The sequence below is a fragment of the Cladosporium halotolerans genome (assembly GCF_011745625.1).
Source record: "Cladosporium halotolerans strain TM138-S3 chromosome Unknown Sca35, whole genome shotgun sequence".
NCBI classification, from domain to species: Eukaryota; Fungi; Ascomycota; class Dothideomycetes; order Cladosporiales; family Cladosporiaceae; genus Cladosporium; species Cladosporium halotolerans.
The window spans coordinates 164,645-182,040 of NW_027191486.1; the positions used below are offsets into that span (position 1 = coordinate 164,645).

The 17,396-nt window shown below is 55.2% G+C and overlaps 7 protein-coding genes across 7 annotated transcripts; 4 read left to right on the forward strand and 3 right to left on the reverse strand.

The window, feature by feature from the left end:
- Window positions 1-7: 7 nt before the first annotated feature.
- WHR41_07611 (uncharacterized protein) lies at window positions 8-2,404 on the reverse strand. Its single transcript, XM_069376215.1, has 3 exons — window positions 2,163-2,404; window positions 1,789-2,008; window positions 8-1,734 (listed from the first exon to the last, which is right to left on the reverse strand). Coding segments are annotated over exons 1-3 (1,683 nt in total). The 5' UTR covers window positions 2,165-2,404; the 3' UTR covers window positions 8-273.
- A 2,020-nt stretch (window positions 2,405-4,424) lies between these two features.
- Window positions 4,425-5,945, forward strand: WHR41_07612 (uncharacterized protein). The gene is made up of 2 exons (XM_069376216.1): window positions 4,425-4,884; window positions 4,948-5,945. Exons 1-2 carry the CDS (start codon window positions 4,621-4,623, stop codon window positions 5,527-5,529), a joined length of 846 nt encoding a protein of 281 aa, XP_069226578.1. The 5' UTR covers window positions 4,425-4,620; the 3' UTR covers window positions 5,530-5,945.
- On the reverse strand, window positions 5,729-7,196 carry WHR41_07613 (uncharacterized protein). The gene is made up of 3 exons (XM_069376217.1): window positions 6,994-7,196; window positions 6,148-6,932; window positions 5,729-6,007 (listed from the first exon to the last, which is right to left on the reverse strand). Coding segments are annotated over exons 1-3 (852 nt in total). The 5' UTR covers window positions 7,060-7,196; the 3' UTR covers window positions 5,729-6,006.
- A 281-nt stretch (window positions 7,197-7,477) lies between these two features.
- Window positions 7,478-8,578, reverse strand: WHR41_07614 (uncharacterized protein). Its single transcript, XM_069376218.1, has 4 exons — window positions 8,417-8,578; window positions 8,080-8,358; window positions 7,844-7,963; window positions 7,478-7,791 (listed from the first exon to the last, which is right to left on the reverse strand). The coding sequence occupies exons 1-4, from the start codon at window positions 8,464-8,466 to the stop codon at window positions 7,758-7,760; spliced, it is 483 nt and encodes a 160-aa protein (XP_069226584.1). The 5' UTR covers window positions 8,467-8,578; the 3' UTR covers window positions 7,478-7,757.
- Window positions 8,579-8,757: 179 nt separating this feature from the next.
- On the forward strand, window positions 8,758-10,514 carry WHR41_07615 (uncharacterized protein; the record flags this gene model as incomplete). Its single annotated transcript, XM_069376219.1, has 2 exons — window positions 8,758-8,880; window positions 8,935-10,514. Exons 1-2 carry the CDS (start codon window positions 8,793-8,795, stop codon window positions 10,512-10,514), a joined length of 1,668 nt encoding a protein of 555 aa, XP_069226585.1. The 5' UTR covers window positions 8,758-8,792.
- A 660-nt stretch (window positions 10,515-11,174) lies between these two features.
- WHR41_07616 (uncharacterized protein) lies at window positions 11,175-14,243 on the forward strand (the record flags this gene model as incomplete). The annotated part of the gene is made up of 1 exon (XM_069376220.1): window positions 11,175-14,243. One exon carries the CDS (start codon window positions 11,175-11,177, stop codon window positions 14,241-14,243), a length of 3,069 nt encoding a protein of 1,022 aa, XP_069226582.1.
- A 717-nt stretch (window positions 14,244-14,960) lies between these two features.
- Window positions 14,961-17,101, forward strand: WHR41_07617 (uncharacterized protein; the record flags this gene model as incomplete). Its single annotated transcript, XM_069376221.1, has 2 exons — window positions 14,961-15,990; window positions 16,062-17,101. The coding sequence occupies exons 1-2, from the start codon at window positions 15,036-15,038 to the stop codon at window positions 17,099-17,101; spliced, it is 1,995 nt and encodes a 664-aa protein (XP_069226583.1). The 5' UTR covers window positions 14,961-15,035.
- Between the last annotated feature and the right edge of the window lie 295 nt (window positions 17,102-17,396).

Consider the following 17,396-nt stretch of genomic DNA (forward strand, 5'->3'; position numbering starts at 1 on the left):
CCACGGATATTGGTGGGGCAGATCCTTGAGGCGTGGGAGGATCTAATTGCTGGATTAGAAGGTGAGCCTTCATGAGAAGCTCCAATGTATCTTAAGAATTTTGTTCGGAGCCTGTTAGGCTGTTGAGCTATAGAGATGCATCCAATGTCATGAGCCAATGTCCTGTGTCGCGCTTGCGCCGACACGGCGGCAACTCCAACAACGCCATGACTCGTTCCTGAAAGCAATATTTACCCATCCGCTGATCCACTGACCCTACCGTATTCAGCGCGGTTAACCAGTCTTGGTCTTCTTCTTGGGCCTCTCAACCAGCGCCTCGGTATCGCTGTCGCCACCAGCATCTTCCATCTCGGCGTCACTGTCCTCGCTGCCGCTGGAGCCAGCGTTCTCGTCATACTCCTCAGCAACGTCACTCTCGCTGTCAGTCTTGAAGTCCTCGTCGGCAGACTCCGAGTCCTCGTCAGCGCTGCCACGGTCAGCGGCCACAACCTCGTCGTCACTGCTGGCGAGGTCGGGGTCCGCTGTGAGAGCGGCAGCGAGCATGCCGCTGTCGCCGTCCATCTCGTTCTTGGTCTTGATTCCCTTGATGTTCAAGAACTGCTCGAGCGGCGACTGCTCCTCACGGTTAATGTTGGAGAACTGGTGCTCGCCCTGCCCGCTCTTGAGCGTCACGGTGATATCGAACGTGCGGCTGGCACTAACAGCTCCGCCCACTCGAGACATTGTGACGACGGAGACGTTCTCGAACGAGATGTAGGTTGCGGGCTTGGGGACAAAGAGGAATGCACGGTCCAGGCAGAACAGGTGACCCTCGGAAGCCTTGATGCTGCACTTGACACCCTGTTGCTGGTGGTGGGATACGAAGTCCTTGGAGGGCTGGATAAGACGTTTGCCAGTCAAGCCGTGGAAAATCTTCGCGACCACGTTTCCGATGGGCGCCTCGTATGTGGACTGCAGCTTGCCATCGTACTTCTTCAGATCCTCGTCGGTCATGTTCAGCTCGATACTGGTCTCCTCGTCTTTCTTAAATTGCATGACCAGGAACGGGTAACGGGTCTGACCCTGTCTGAGAGGAGGATCCAGGCCAATGCAAAGCATAGTGTGCATGTCGTCAGGCTTAGCGAGCAGGAAGAAGCGCTTGGCGTTCTCGTAGCTGATTTTGTAGTCGTACGTCTTGCCGCGGAGACGGAAAGACTTCTCGTACATGTCGATGTCGAAGCGTCCACGAGGTGTAAGGTGCAGGATCTCCAGGAAAGTCGCAAAGGTCTCGCCTGCGACCTCGCCAATGTCGGCTTTCTCCATGAGCTGCTCATAGAAAAAGCTCGCAGCGCCGACATCCTCCTCGCCATCCTCAGCCTCCTCACCATTGTCATCGCCCTTCTTCGACTTCTTCTTCTCGGTTCCGGGAATGTAGAAGCGCATTTCCGTGAGCTGATCGCCGGAGGCTCCGCTCTTCCTGCCGTTCGCTCTTGCGCCTCCCAAACCCTCAGTGCCCGTCTCTGCTCCATCCTCCGGTAGTGAGAACTCGACCGCCACCTCGTTCTTGCCGGCCAAATTCGTGTTGGTGATCTCGGTGAAGGGGATTTCAAAGGCTGGTTGGTTGCGCACATTAAACACGAGCTCGTTGCGAGTCAACTCGCCCTTGCCCCAATTCCACCCACGCAGCGCATGCTCTTTGTGGGAGAAATCGATTCCATACCAGACCTTGAAGCACTTCGCAATCGTATCGTAGTCCTTCCAGCGGTATTAGCGCAAGCTCAAGGTATGGGTGGCACAATTCTAACTCACCTCCTGCTTGAAACCGTCCAGTTGTACCACACCCGCATGGCGAGCGTAGATCTTCAGTTCATATGCCTTTGCCGCTCTGCTCCATTGCGCGCTGATGAGCTCTTGCTTGTCGAGGGTGAATGTTTGTCCTCCAGCAGGTTTCCATCCCAGGCCGGATTCAGCGAGCCTGCATTTGCCAGGCTCTTTCGAGAGGTCGAGGTAGATGTTGTCGAAAGACTCCCTGAAGCTACTGTCAGTCTTCATGCGCTTGGGGTTCACTTCCTCAGAGCCCAAAGTGACGCTCGAGTAGGAGGTGACGGAGTCGGCTCTCGCTTCGCGCTTCGGTTGCTCCATATTGCTGAGTGTGCCGCTGATGGTTTAAACGATGAACTTACATGATTGCTAGGATACTGAGTGTGTGCCGTCTGCCTTGCGGTCGTTTGCGCCTGCCTGAGACGCAGGTTGCGTGGGAGAGCCGCGGGCAGCGATTGCCGTGGTTATGAAGTTGCCGGGAGGAATGTGTTCCGCAAGTAAGCTGTAGGAACAAGGAGTCGCCGGTAAGAAAGTGAAAGAAGCTGCGAAGAGCAGGCGGCAGTGAAGAGGTGGGTTGTGAGAGCGGCTTTGGGTGCTGCTTCGAAGTTCACGAAGCTAGCTCATCAAAGTCGCGCGCTGCAACGCGCGCGTTGCGGGCAGCGAGCGGATCAGCCGAAAGAGCCTTGGCACGTCAGCCTGAGTGCTCCATGGAGATCAATGATCTGGCTTGTGACAAACATCCCCTAAGTGTCACCTTCACTGGTGATACTGATCAGGAGCCCGAGTTCATGATGACGCAAATGACCAATCAATTCACATGGCGAGCGGAGAGATCAGACCTATGCTCAGATCAATGCACTGTTACTTACCTTACCGCGCTGGTTTGATGATTTGACAATCACTGTATTGGCCCGTTGGTTTGCGCATCTTTACGAAAAGTTATACTGCATGGTGCCATGCTTCTTAGCCGAAACGATCGATAGCTGGTAACAGAAAAAATAATGCAACTCCATCAGCACTCCACTACAACAATTATCACCGACGTTTGGAAGTTGCTGGCTATGGGCACATCTTGCTCTCTTGAGATCTGTTCTCGACAAATCCAATACCTTGCGGTTGCAACGCGACGGCAATATGAGATATAGGAAGACAGAGCCTCCAGCTCTCATGATTGGCGAGTGAGCTGTCTTCAGCAAACAGATCGACGCGATCGCATCCCACATGCCCTGCGACGTTCTAGGCCGGGCAATATTCCTGCTGACATACAGTAGACGAGATCTCTCGGGCCCGGCAATGTCCCCGAGAGTCTGCAGCGTGAATGTGCAAGCCGCGGCTCCTTCGGGTGCAGGCACCCAGCGCCGCATCTCAGCGCCAATAGATCGGACGGCAGCACGGCAGTGGCTTTATTGCCTCGCGCTTTTGCTCGGGCTGTACCCTGGACGGTCGCCGAGCATGCTGGACTACCGAAAACCCTCTGCAGATCAGCGTGTGTCGGCGGGCGTGGTGGTGTCATGGACAGAGAGGTAGACAAAGACGACCGCGCGTGACACCAAAGGGCTTCGGTGCGAGGGTGGGGGCTTCATCTGATGCCAATCAATCGGCGCGGTCCAGAAGGGCAGGCTGTGGAGGCGAGCTGGCGGAGATGAGGCTGCCGTCCGCAAAGGGCAACAGCTGATATGCCGAGCACGTCGCTGATCCGTGCTCCCTCCCTCCCCCCAATAGCCCGTCGGATGTCGCTGTCCTCATCTGGCTGCTTCCGCGTTGCTTGGAGTGCCGTGAGTGCTTGGGCGCATCGCGTGGCCTGAGCCTGCGTTTGGCCTTCTGCGCCCTGGTCCCGCCCGCCGCTGTCTCGAGCGACGGATGCTTGCGAGGCGAGGCGAGGCTGACTGCCCTGCCGCCGGCGATGTACTGTATCTTCTATTCGCGTCAGGCTCCCTGTCGTCGTCCCGCTGCATGTTGAACTGCGGCCCACCGCGCCAGAGTCATGCGTGGCGTTCAGTAGAGCGCCATCTCCAGTAGTGCCATGGCGTCGGACGGGCTCAGCTATCACATTCATTGACTCCCCATGCATTAGGCAAAGCTTCTCTTCTCACTTTTCTTTATATCGCTATCCCACCGCGCATCGTCATTTTCCCCGCGTCTTCTAGACTCGTGAGTCTTGATCCTCCACCGGACCGCCTTTCACCAAGAACCGTCCAGATTCCAACGACACGACGAGATCAACACGCGGGCCGCTGCCGACCGTTCGCCTCTCACTGCAAGGGATCCAACATCCGGTGTCGTCAGGGTTCTGAATTGGGAGATCGACAGCAAGACTGCCTGGAACATACATTTCAAGGCAGAAACATTGCTCTCGCTTTGTGAAAGCCCATAAGCCTCTGGACATCTCTCATTCAAGCAATCCTGGACAACTTCCTCAACACCTGTCATGCGAGAGGCACAGACACACGAGCCAGCGGTGCGATGACACCACGAAAACCATGCGCATCTCAACCCAACATCTGCAAGCCCACACGCTGCCCATCGGCTGCCGTGCGACAGCCCGTACCACGGCGGGCCACCACTGCCGGCTGGAATGCGCATGGGGGCGCCTTGTGTCACAAACCTAGTCCTCGGCGTACGTGGCGGCATGATCCATCATCAAACTGTCTTAGGCGACTCAGTCATTTGAGTTCACCATGGCCTTATTCTCAAAAGTTCATATTCTCCCTGATTTGCGCGCTGTTGTTTCTCTGTCAGAGTGTACAGGCGGGCTTGCATGGATCCAGCATATTCGAGCGTGAACTTGTTTATGATCGACGACCCGTACCAAAGCCCCGGATGGGCATCTATGCACGACAGGATGATTCCACCAGCTCGTCCACAGCATCGACGGGATCGGGAGACATCCCACCGCCATCCTCTACTTCGTCGGTGTCGGAAACAATAGAGACCGCCACCGCCATATCAACATCATTACCACGACCTTTCGACGCCAGCTTATCAGGCAATAATTTCACCGAGCCTTCTTGTCCACAATTCTTTAACGACTTTCTAACAAACACCACCTTTCAAGAGTGCCTTCCCTTCTCCCTTCTCCTTCAGGTAACTACCCACTCAAGATCCTCTTGCCCAACCCCAACCTCGACCCCACTGACGAAACAACAGACCTCCAATTCCTTCTTCACCATAACAAAATCCCCTCTCTCCCTAATCCGCACCCTGGACGCAACCTGCCACGTCCCCTCCTACCCCGCCTGCAGCGCCCTTATGTCATCCCTCGCCACCACCCTGGAAGAAACCGCGTGCAAGAACGACCTCTCGCTCGAAAACCCGCTCGCAACGCAAGCCCACGCCGGCCTCCTCGCCTACGACGCCCTCTACCACGCTGCCTGCCTCACCTCCCCGGACACGGGAAACTACTGCTACGCCGACGCCGTCGCCAACGCCTCCGCGCCGACCTCGTCCTACGTCTACTACCTGCCGCTCGGCATGCAGTTGCCAGCCGGCACGCGCCCGGCGTGCACGCGCTGCCTGCAGGATACCATGGCGATCTTCGCCGCGCAGGCTGGCAACAAGAGTAATCCGCTGCGGGGCGATTACGCGCAGGCGGCGCAGGTCGTGATGCTGGGTTGCGGGCCGGGGTTTGTGGAGGCGGGCGTTGCGGTCAGTGGAGCGAGTGCTGGAGGGGTCGGGTGGGGGATGGGGATGGTGAGTTTGGTGGCGGTGTTGGTAAGCCTGATTCTCTGATGAGGCGAGAGAGGGGCTTCTTGGTCTACCGTTTTGGCCTTTTGTCTTTTGGTGAAGCGGGATACTATCCTTCCAGGCAAACGTGGCGAGGAGGAAAGTCAAGTGCTGACTTTCCCGCCCCTGCCCTTGCCTCACTTTCCTTTTCGAGTCTTCCATGGCTCTGCTTTCCTTTCTCTTCTTGGCTTGCTTTCTGTTAGCGTTTTTTCAGGGCCTTGGACCATGTCTATTACACATTCTAATCTCCCGACGCCACTCTATTAATGGCGATCGAATACCTATTACAGTGAAAGATGATACAGGCGCCGGAAAAACAGTCACGGTCTGGTTTGGTCATCGTTGCTTCAGATCCCCTTCATTTACTTTTTCCGTAGTGAAAATCGTTATATACATCGTTGCAAATCGGACCTTGCTTTTATATCCGTGTATTCGGGCAGTTCAAAGCTTTGGCCGCTTCGCCCTTGGGCCGTCGTCGCTTTTTCTGGCGCTGTTAGCGTGTACTCTCCTGACGTTCCATTGAGCAAGTGATGGGTTTGTTGAAGGCCGTCCTCCAAGGCCCTGTCCTCGGAGCTCTTTGCCAGGAGATCCCGAACTAACCAAAACGAAAAGAGCAAGACTCACTACTTGAGATACTTCGCCGCGTGCTCGACGTGATCCGCCGCGAATGTCGAGATGAAGAAGTAGCTGTGGTCGTAGCCATCCTGATACCTGACCTTGACACCCTTGCCCGCCTTCTTCGCCGCCTCCTCCAGGTTCTCCGGCAGCAGCTGGCCCTGCTTGTAGAAGTTGTCGCCCGTGCCCACGTCGATCAGGATGTCGGTGTCGCCGGGGAACTTGGGCAGCAGCTCCGTCGCGTCGTGCGCGGCCCACTGGTCCTTCTTGTCCTCGCCGAAGTAGCCGCCGAACGCCTTCTGGCCCCACGGGCAGTTGCTCGGGTTGGAGATGGGCGCGAAGGCCGAGACCGACTTGTACTTGCCGGGGTTCTTGAGGAAGAGCGTCAGCGCGCCGTGGCCGCCCATCGAGTGGCCGGTGATGGAGACGCGCGAGCCGTCGAGCTCCTTGAAACTGCTGAAGAGCGCGCTGGGCAGCTCGTCGGTGATGTAGCTGTACATCTTGTAGCCCTTGCTGTAGGGGTCCTTGGTGGCGTCGACGTAGAAGCCCGCGCCGGAGCCGAAGTCGTAGCTCTCGTCTTCGCCCTGGATGTTCAGGCCGCGCGGCGAGGTGTCAGGGTAGACAACGGCGATGTTGTGCTTTGCGGCGGCGGCTTGGAAGAAGCCTTTCTCGGCGCCGTTGTCGCCAGTGCATGTCAAGCCGGCGAGGTAGAAGAGGACGGGTGCTGGTTTGCTGCTGGATGCGGTGCCGGGGAGGAAGAGATTGAGCTTCATCTGAGTTGTGGTGACTTTGGACTGTGGGCTAGGTGTCAGAGAATAAAGAACTTGGAGAATCCGGTATCATCATGGTATTCACCTGGTGAGCGAGCTTAAGCAGCTTGCCGCCAAAGTTGGCGATGGTAGCCGTTGTTTCGAAAGACATGGCTGTGGGAGTGTTCGGACTGTTAGATCGGAGGAGAAGAGGAAGAAGTATGTGAAGTGTACAGTCGAAAGCAAGAAAGAAAGTCGAGCTCCGAAGAGTAATCGGCAGTTGGGCTCGCGATTTACTTGCCCTTGTCGCTTGCAGAGCATTGACGTGAGGCGGGGGGCTGTTTGCACCGACGTAACCATGGCGGGGCACAGCGAGGCCGGAACTCCCTGCCGCTTTGAGCCATCTCGTCCTTATGACCGAAAACAGCAGCGGAAGTGAAACCGAACATCTATTGATTCGGTCTTTCCTTACTCATAAGAGGATGTCATTGCAGGCCTCAAGCTTGAGCGCACTTCACGAGATCATGTCAAACGATTGCGGGCACTTGTGTGAGAACGTAGTGCCCGCTCAACTACGGATCAGGCCGGAGATGAAGATGAAACCTAATGGCAAGTATTGAAAGTCGGAGACCGACACATTAGAAATACTGTGCGGGAAAAACCGATGGTTTGTTTTCCTTGTTCGTGAATTGATCATGCATATGCTAGTACAGACAGAGGCGCAGTCCTCCTGGCGCGCCAATGCTTAACGCCAAACGCCTCGCTGTCTTTTTTTTTTGTCGACGGGTCTGATAGGTATTGTGTTGGAAGCGTCCGCAGTGTTGGACGCAAAATGTGGCATCGCGGCTCAAGGCTGATATGTGGAATCGCTTATAGAAGCTCTTCGCAAGTCCAATCCTCGTAGCTAGTCGATTGTGTTAGCACTGCGGCTGAACGGCGTTTACTTGGAGACTTACAAGCCGTCGGGCAGATAACGCCGCACAACAAGGGGAATCTTTTTCTCCCTCAGCTCCTTGATGGCGATTTGCAGCGGGTCCGTCTCGCCTTCGACGTCCACCAACACAGGCGCATTCATACTGTTAGTCATGTTAGCTCCCGCTTTGCGACAATGTACATTTCAACAGCATGATTCCACTAAGAGCCCTTCGAAATTGCCCGCCCGGATAGTTGTTCTCAGCAATGTCCTGCATACCTGATCTGCAACGCACGAGTGCCCAACACTCTCGCCCTCTCGTATTTCGTCATGTATGGTGTAGTGCTGCGGTTTTCGTTCGCGATCTTCTTGTCCTTGACACCCCTGACCGTGTTGAGAGATTTGGCCGCCTTTTCTTGCGCAGAAATGTCGCCGCTCGGCACAATGTTGTTCAGCTCGTCCGGGTCGACGTCTCCGTTCGCCTCGTTGTCACCGCCGGCAGCATCGTAGTCCTGTTCTACAAGGTCGTTCTCGTCGATGAGGTTGTCGTCGTTCTCCCTGTCCATCGCGTTAGTGACCAGGCGCCTGCGATCGGTTTCGCGACGGTGAGGCGCACTCTCCCATGGCGTAGTCCATAGGCTCATCTTCGCCGCCGTAGTCAGACATGATGGCTAATTTGGTGAAGCGGTAAGTCGCTCAGTTGCTTGACGTCCGTGTAGCACGGAGAGGCGGTATATCAAATGTCCACTGGAGGCTGGTATAGTGTTTTGTGGAGTTCGCGCATGTGAAAGCCTCTCAAAGCAACATTTCTCGAACGCGCCGGCGCCGACGGGCGAGCAAGCTGCAGTCAACGGATCTAGCCGAGCCGATCCCGTCCTAGCGCCACGCTTTCTCCACAACGTCCAAGGGTCTCTCGGTCTCGGCTACAAAAGTTCCATGCTTGGTTTGTGAGATTGGCATCCGTTCGGTGAAGAACTGCACGTTTCCCTACCATGGCTTCGGCAGCCGCTATGTCGAGGAAACGAGCGGCAGTTGCGGAGGCTGACCTGCTGTCGACGAAGAAACAACGCCTTGGAGAAGGTAAGTCTTTTCAAATTCGACTTATCCTCAAGATCGTACTAAAAACTGGAGCAGGAGACGGACCATGGGATAGCAGATCGCCGATAAACAACAATGTAGCATCCAGTCTCGCCAGTACATCATCTTCCTCTCAGGAGTCTCCGCCCGCCACTGAGCGCGCTGAGTCGGTCGGCGGCACCTCTGTCACATCGGTATCGAGCTCCAAGCGGCCGAAGAATTACCTGTGCAATTACGAAGGGTGCGATAAAGCCTTTGACCGCCCGATTCGTCTGCAGATGCATATTAGATCTCATACGAACGAGAGACCTTTCCCCTGCACTGAGGAAGGATGCGATAAGAGCTTTTTGCGAAACGAGCATTTGAAAGCCCACGTCAAGGCGAAGCACAACGACGAGCGCGGTTTTGTATGCACATACAAAGTCCGCAATGTGGACAACGGTGAAGAGGAGGATTGTGGAAAAGGGTTTCATACTGCGACGAGACTGCGGAGGCATATTGCCATGCACGAAGAGAAGGAGCAGACTCGCTGCCAGGAATGTGGGAAGGAGTTTAGGAAGCAAGAAACGCTACAGCGTCACATCAAATCGGTCCATCTGAACGAAAAGGCTTACAGATGTACTTTTGTGGAGGAAGGTGCAATGAACGACGACCACCCTGAGGAGTGCGGACAGACATTCGCCAACCCAAGGCAGCTCAAAGCTCACGAGGCTCGCTGCCATTCTGGAGCGAGATACTTCTGTCAGATCTGCGTCCCTGCTATCGACGAGGATGCAACGATGGGTGATGTAGATGAAGAGATGTCATTGCAAAGCCCACAAGTCGGGTTCCCGTCGTACGCGGAGCTTCAAACACATATCAAACTGGTGCACCCTCCAACTTGTGAAACATGCGGGAAGGCTTGCGAGTCCAATCGCGCTCTCATGGCACATATGGATATTGAGCACTCTTCTCTGACGGAACGCCAACGATTTGAATGCACCGAACCCGGTTGCGGGAGGAAGTTTACCAAGGCAGGCAACATGAAGGTTCACATCCAGACGGTGCACGCCAAAACGAAGAAATTCATCTGCGGCGAGTTTGATCTGAGCAAGAGCAAAAAGGTTGAAGGCTGGACTGGTCAAGGTTGCGGATTCAGTTTTGGAACAAAGGCTAATCTCGAGGAGCACGTGCGTACCCAACATCTCAATTTACCAGGGACTTCCAGGCCAAACCAGAAGAACAAGTCCGAAAAGCAAAGCCGGGCAGGGGCCAAGAAGGCAAGCGACACCGCAGCCTCCATGCTCACCGGGTTTGGATACGAGGCAGATCGTCCAATTGCCTGTCTTGAACCAACCTGCCCTCAGAGATTCATGCGAAATGGAGACCTGGAGACCCACATGGACATGGTTCATGAATGGAATATCGACAACATCGAGCAGGCTTTGAGAGAAAGAGAAGACAAATTCTGGATTGGTGGGGAGGAACAGATCGAGGATCTTGAGCGTCGCTTGGTCGAAGAAATGCAAATCGAGAACCAAGCCCATCATGAAGACCAAATGATGCCTGTTTCGGGAAATGGCTTAAGTGCGTTCTTGCAGCCTCAAGTTATGGAGACCGATGGCGATGCAATCGACCCGGCACTGTCTGGCATGTGAGGACCTTAGCAGGGAGTCAAGTCGTTCGCGCGTAGATACCCTTTGAGCGTTGATTAATACTACAATGTCGCTTTTCCATGTTTGTGAAATTTTGTGTGAGTGTCATGCAAAAGAATATGCTTCCAACCGAGAGTGTTGCACGGTCAACGGGAAATGATGCTCGATGCACAGTCGCACATTATGTAGCCGATTACATGCATCGTGTGCTATCTTTACCACGTGCATATGCGAAGCGCCGATTGATGTGAATGGGTCGGGTCCCACTTGTTGCAGGGACCACTGACGATGCGGGGGTTTCGCTTTCTCGAAGTTTTGCGTGGGCTGGCACGAGACACCTTGCTTGCACACACTCTTCCTCAATTTGGCCTGACAAACACGACTACACGCATCACGAGTCTCCTTTGCAAGCGAACATTCACGTCTGGGGTCTCTGCGAGTAAACTTAGGCCCTCCATTTTACCGTACGACTTGAGCGGCGCATTGACTCACCGCTCAGCGGGCCCTCTCGACTTCACTACTTCGAATATTTGGAAAGAGCAGGAGGCCATGTCTCAGTAAAATGCCTTAGAAGAGGCGCTGTAAAAAAGTCACGATGTCGTAACATTGGAAGATCACACAAGGAACACACACGAATACCAAGAACAATACACCCGCACAAACATGGACACCCAGGTCGAGAATGCGATCGACATCGCGTTCAACCCGGCCACGGACAACAACCTCAAGGCTCAGGCCTACAACTTTATCGATCAGCTGCGCCAGGATCCGAATGGCTGGCAAGTCTGCCTTACGCTCTTCGTGCGCCCCACAGCTCCTTCAGAAGTTGTCCGGGTAGTCTCGCTGGAGATCTTGAACAATGCGGTGCAGACACAGCAGCTGGATCAGCAAAGTCAAGTGTACATCCGCGATAGCCTGATGGGTTATGTCCGCCAGCGCTACGCCACTGGCTCGCAAGAGGTGGACAGCGCCAGCATCCAGAACAAACTCACTCAGACTTTCACCTACCTCTTCACCTACTTGTACCCTTCAGAATGGACGAGCTTCTTCGACGACTTCAGAACACTCGCAGGCGAGGGCTCGAACATCGGCACCGCCAACCCGCCTGCCACGATCCTCTACCTTCGTATTGTCGGTAGCGTTCACGACGAGATTGCCGACCAGCTCATTCCACGCACGCCCGAGGAGCAAAAGCGCAGCACTGAGCTGAAGGACCTTGTGCGCGCAAGAGATGTCAACAAGATTGCAGCTACATGGCAGGAAATTTTGTCCAGATGGCAGGAAATCGACCTTGGTATTGTGGAGGCTTGCCTTAGGACCGTCGCGAAGTGGGTTAGCTGGATCGACATCTGGTTGGTGATTAACCAGGGTATTCAAACCGCTCTTCTGCAACTAGCAGGCCAGCAGGGTAGCCATGGTGCCGACAGTAAAGAGGCCAGGGCGAGAGATGCGGCGATTGACACTTTCACGGAGACAGTTGGCAAGAAGATGGGTGCGGGAGACAAGATCGAGCTCATCCGATACCTGAACTTGGGCACGATTGTCGAACAGCTGATCGCAAGTCCGGCGCTGTCAGAACTTCGCACGACACCCAACTACGACACCGATCTTGCCGAGACTGTCGCAAAGCTCGTCAACAACGTCATGTTTGACATTGTGAAGGTTCTAGACACCGACTCTGTCGACGCAGAAACTCGCTCGAAAGCGGACGTTGAAGTACAAAACTTCATGCCGTGCCTGCTTCGCTTCTTCTCCGACGAATACGACGAGATTTGCTCGGCGGTCATCCCTTCTCTCACAGATCTACTCACAATGTTTAGAAAATTCGTCAAATCAAAAGGTGGGCTTCCCAGCCACTACAGCGCCATGCTCCCGGCAATCCTTGAACCTATCATTTCGAAGATGAAGTACGATGAGACTGCATCGTGGGGCGAAGAAGACGAGGCGACCGATGAGGCAGAGTTTCAAGAGCTGAGGAAGCGTCTGCACGTACTTCAGCAGACCGTCGCTGCCGTTGACGAAACTCTGGTCATCGAAATGCTCAGCAAGGTCATTGGCGAGACTCTCAGCCGCGTGGAAACTGCCGACAAGCCAAACTGGCGAGACCTCGACCTTGCGCTGCATGAGATGTTCCTCTTTGGTGAATTGACCGTCAAGAACGGTGGCCTCTACGCCAAGAGCGTGCCTTCATCTGTGGCTTCGCAAAGACTGGTCGAGATGATGGACAAGATGGTCAACTCTGGACTTGCGTCATACCCCCATCCGGCGATCCAACTTCAGTACATGGAGACCTGCGTTCGCTACGTTCAGTACTTTGAGCAGAACCCTGGTCTGATCCACAAAGTGCTTGAGAGCTTTGTCTCGTTCGTCCACAGCGACCATGTGAAGGTCCGGTTACGCTCTTGGTACCTCTTCCAGCGTTTCGTTCGTCATCTGCGAAACCAACTGGGAGACGTCGCACAGACCATTATCCAGGCTATCGGCGACTTGCTCAAGATCAAGGCCGAGCTACCTGTTGATCGGGACGAAGAGGATATGTCTAGCGATGAGAACGACCAATCTCCAGATACCATTTTCTCAAGCCAACTATACCTGTTTGAAGCTGTCGGCTGCGCTGCTTCTGCTCACGCCGTTCCCGCGGAGACCAAGGTACAAGTCGCGAGCTATGTCGTCAACCCCCTAGTGGCCGACTTGAGCAACAGCGTCGTTGCTGCAAAGAACGGCGACGAGCGTGCAGCACTGCAAGTGCACCACATCATCATGGCTTTCGGAACTCTCGCCAGTGGCTTCTCGGACTGGACACCGGGTCAGAAATCTGGCGGGCCTCCGGACAGCGCAGTTTCGGATGTGTTCGGGCAGGCAAGCGAGGGCGTGCTCGCCGCGGTTGGAGAGCTGAAGGACTCCCTGGACATTCGCACAGCAGCAAGGCACTCCTTCTCGCGCTTCATGGGTGTCCTCGGATCTCGTATTCTCCCTCAATTGCCTCGCTGGATTGAAGGTCTACTTTCATCTGCATCTTCCAACGACGAGATGGCCATGTTCCTGAGGTTGCTCGTGCAGGTAGTGTATGGCTTCAAGGCTGAGATCTTCGACATCCTTGACCAGCTCCTCTCTCCGCTCTTGCAGAAAGTTTTCGCTGGTATGTCTGCGCCTGTCTCAGGAACAGACGACAACATTCAGCTCAAGGAGTTGAAGCTACAATACCTGAACTTCATCCTCGTCATCCTCAGCCACGAGCTGGGTTCTGTCCTCGTCAGCCCGACCAATCAGGGCTCTTTCAACGATTTCTTGAGCACAATCACACACTTTTCTTGCGATCCTACAGATCCGCCCACTGCCCGCCTCGCCCTTGCAGTCCTCACGCGCATGACCACCATCTGGGGAGGCCCCGACGTGGCACCGGCATCCACCGAGCCTCCCAATCCAGCACTTCCCGGCTTCGATACCTTCGCTCTTTCGACCTTTGCGCCCTTGCCGTGGGCTCTCATTTCGGCTTCTGGCTTCAGTGCGCGTGACGCGCAGATGAGGAGTGTGCTGCAGGAAGCTGCAGCTCTGCAGTGGACCATCCTCCGTAAGACCGGCAACGTCTACCGCGAGCAGCTGCAAACAGAGTTGCGAAACCTCGGCGCCGCTGAGCCCGGCGTGCTCGAGTTCGTCAAGCACGCGGAGAGTGACGACCTCCTGGCGTTCAAAAAGTTCTTCGCGGGATTCGTGCAAGGCGCTAAGGGTTAAGAAATCACATCGGGCGTGGTTTGTAAGCATAAGTCGCGGCGGATTCTGGCAAGAAACGTTTTATCGTGAAGCGGGTTGGCTTGATGTGCTTTGCTTTTGCTTGCATTTGGCGTATATAGACGCGGAGGAAAGAGAGTAGGTAGGTGCCGATACCCCCAGTACGAAAAAAGTTATCAATAATGAATTTGATGTCTCCGGTGGGAAGTTTGAAGCCACCAAAAGCAAGGCCTGTCGCTATGCAATTCCAGGTACGTTTATCCATAGATGTGTCCGAGACGTGTGAATTACTGCAAAGGCAGGCATTCTCTCGCTTGCTTGCGCCACGCGGCGTCTCCATGCAGGATGCAGCGGTCATGTACAGCACTTCCCTCGTTCCATTCGTTCGCTTAGAGCCAGCGCCTTTAGCCATTGTATTCAATATTCACTGACCTTGCTCGAGCAGGAGGAAAGCATTCACATCCGTCGACGCTCAGCCCTCTGTTGATCCAGCTGTCATGTTTTCCCTCGTTGGCCGGGTGCCTGGTTCCCTAGAGTGCGACCTACGGGTCGTTACAGCGGTCCGCGTTTGTCGTTTCTTTCGTGCATCGCCGCCTGATTCATGCTGCTGCGCCTCGCGTGCGTCTTGCGCATCCAGCTGTGACGTTCCCGCCTATTCACTTGCCGCTGTCGCTGTCTCGGGACTCTGAACACGTGAATTCGACTGTCGTTGTATAACGCTGACAGTGAGTAGCTAAGAATTCCTTGACAACAACCGCCGCGATTTCGAACATCTCACAGGACCTGTCGACAACCATGCCGGCCCAAGTGGGGACTGTCGGACTACAGTCGTCCTCATCCATAACACGAAGCCTTCTGTCCGTTGCGACCAGTCTTTGTGAACGCGGTTCTCATCTGCCAGGCTTGCACATCGTTGGCCCTAAGCGTGCCTTGAAAAACGGCATTGCCGTGATTTCGCAAGCTAGCAGCAACCTCAACACTATCACCACGATCCTCTGCGGCTTCGGCTCCCTCGGCATAGGATTCTACCTCTATGTCTGGAAGAGTGTTCATGTTCGCGAGGCCGTCAAATGGCTCGGATCGAAGTTCACCGCGAGCGTCTCCATTGCGTCAACACACCCACTCAACAAAGACATTCTGGTTTATCTCGAACAGACAGGCCTCAATCGTAGCGCAACGTCGCTAGCATTGGTGAACCCGAACGCACCACAATCGATCCACGAACTTTTGCCTACGTTTCACCACACCGCCTACTCGCTGCACACAAAGCGCGAGAAGAGCAAGCCGGAATCAGACTCTGAAGACCCAGAAGTGCTGGAATATGTGCCAACTTGCGGCTCGTACGTTTTCTGGCACAACGGCAACCGCATGTCTGTGAACCGGCGCGAAGAGGTCAATGGCTACTACCGCGATGACGGTAAATTCGTCCGCACGCAGAATGGCCCGACGGATCTTTCGCGTGGGCAGACGCTCACAATCACCTGCTGGTCGCTGGGTACTGGTGTCAAGCCTATCAAAGACTTTCTGGAACACGTGCGGCAGGCGAGCAAGCCGTCGAAAGTCAACACCACGACCATTTTCCGTGCTTCGTGCATCAGGGATTCCCAGAAATTCAATTGGGATAGTGGTGTCACTCGGCCGGCTAGGAAGGTGGACAGTATCGCTCTCGAGGGGTGGAAAAAGAAATCGCTCTTGAAGGAGTGCACGAGATACTTTTCGAAAGAGGACGAAGAGTTCCACGCTTCCAGAGGTTCGACCCGAGAATCCGTATCCAATTCAATTCGTGTGACAGCAGAATACTAACATATCCATTTCAACTAGGCATACCCTACCGCCGCGGGCTGCTCTTCTACGGCCCTCCCGGAACAGGGAAGACGTCGTTTACAGTCGCTCTCGCAGGCCATTTCAAAGTAAACGTCTACATGATCAGCATGAGCGATGATGCGCTCAATGATCGCGGTCTAGGGAAGCTCTTCGACTCCCTGCCGCGCCGCTGCATTGTGCTGCTCGAAGACATCGACTCAAGCGGCATCGACCGCGAGCCTCAAACGATTCGGATTCCATCGAGGCCCATACCCCACAAGGATCCGAACGCTCCTGTCGTGAACAGCTCAGTAAAAACCGTCGTCGTCGGCTGCACTCTCAGCGGCCTGCTGAACGTCCTCGACGGGCCAGCGTCCGTCGACGGCCGCCTCGTCGTCATGACCTCCAACTCACCCGATGCGCTCGACGCCGCGCTCCTCCGCCCCGGCCGCATCGACAGCAAGATCCTGTTCGGCTACACGAACCACGAGATCTCAAGCCAGCTCTTCAAGCACATCTTCGTCAAGAGCGCCGACGAAATTCGCGCGCACAGCGAAGGCCTGGACGCGAACGACGACCACGAGTCCGCCCCCTGGCCCTCCGCCGACACCATCGACCTCATGGCCGACAACTTCGCATCCAGCGTCCCAGAGACCAGGATAAGCCCCGCGGAAGTCCAGGGCTACCTCATGCGCCACCGCGATGACCCGCACGCGGCTCTGCAGAACGCGCTCGCCTGGGCGCAGGAGATCGTCGACGTCAAAGAAAAGGGCAAGAACGTCGCATCGTTCGACAACGAGATCAAGCGCGGCGGCGCGGTCTTCGGTCGTGCGTCCCCTGCGCCGCCGCCGCCGCCGCCGCCGCCGTACGGGAATACCGCCTCGTATTCCGCGGGAGTGTTCGGGATGGCGGTCCCTCCAAACTTCGGCGCGCTGAACAGAAGCATTCAGGCGAACGATGCTGACTCTGACGCGGGCGGAGTCAATGGTGAGACGCGTCGTGGTGGGCCGGTAGAGATGAACGGCGGCGCGGAAGAAGAAATAAATAGGAAGCCGTAGGACAGTCAATAAGAACGCGGAAGAAGTATGATCTGAAGTCGAGACTCTCAGTGGCCCATGATGGGATGCTCGGGACGACATGCGGTACCGCACCATCAAGTCGCACCATCAAGTCGAAAATATACTGTGAGATTGGAAAATTGCAAAGGCCAACTGACAAGCGTTTCAGGCGGCCGGCTCAGACAAGGCCAACCGTTCCATACCTTTACACGATTATAAGATAGAAAAGAGACACTCGAAATGGGAAACTCCGCGAACCCCATGCTCCGCCCATGCAATCAATCCAGACATGTCG

What these genes read in the sequence shown, in the direction of transcription:
- WHR41_07611 (XM_069376215.1), bottom strand. An exon ending in TGGACGGTTTCAAGCAGGAG is followed by an intron (nt 1,735 to 1,788) that starts GTGAGTTAGAAT and finishes TACCGCTGGAAG; the next exon opens with GACTACGATACGATTGCGAA.
- WHR41_07612 (XM_069376216.1), top strand. Translation starts at nt 4,621, where the DNA reads ATGGGCATCTATGCACGACAGGATGATTCCACCAGCTCGTCCACAGCA. An exon ending in CCTTCTCCCTTCTCCTTCAG is followed by an intron (nt 4,885 to 4,947) that starts GTAACTACCCAC and finishes ACGAAACAACAG; the next exon opens with ACCTCCAATTCCTTCTTCAC.
- WHR41_07613 (XM_069376217.1), bottom strand. Translation starts at nt 7,059, where the DNA reads ATGTCTTTCGAAACAACGGCTACCATCGCCAACTTTGGCGGCAAGCTG. An exon ending in TGCTTAAGCTCGCTCACCAG is followed by an intron (nt 6,933 to 6,993) that starts GTGAATACCATG and finishes CCTAGCCCACAG; the next exon opens with TCCAAAGTCACCACAACTCA.
- WHR41_07614 (XM_069376218.1), bottom strand. Translation starts at nt 8,466, where the DNA reads ATGTCTGACTACGGCGGCGAAGATGAGCCTATGGACTACGCCATGGGA. An exon ending in ATGGACTACGCCATGGGAGA is followed by an intron (nt 8,359 to 8,416) that starts GTGCGCCTCACC and finishes CGCGATGGACAG; the next exon opens with GGAGAACGACGACAACCTCA. An exon ending in CGTTATCTGCCCGACGGCTT is followed by an intron (nt 7,792 to 7,843) that starts GTAAGTCTCCAA and finishes ACAATCGACTAG; the next exon opens with CTACGAGGATTGGACTTGCG.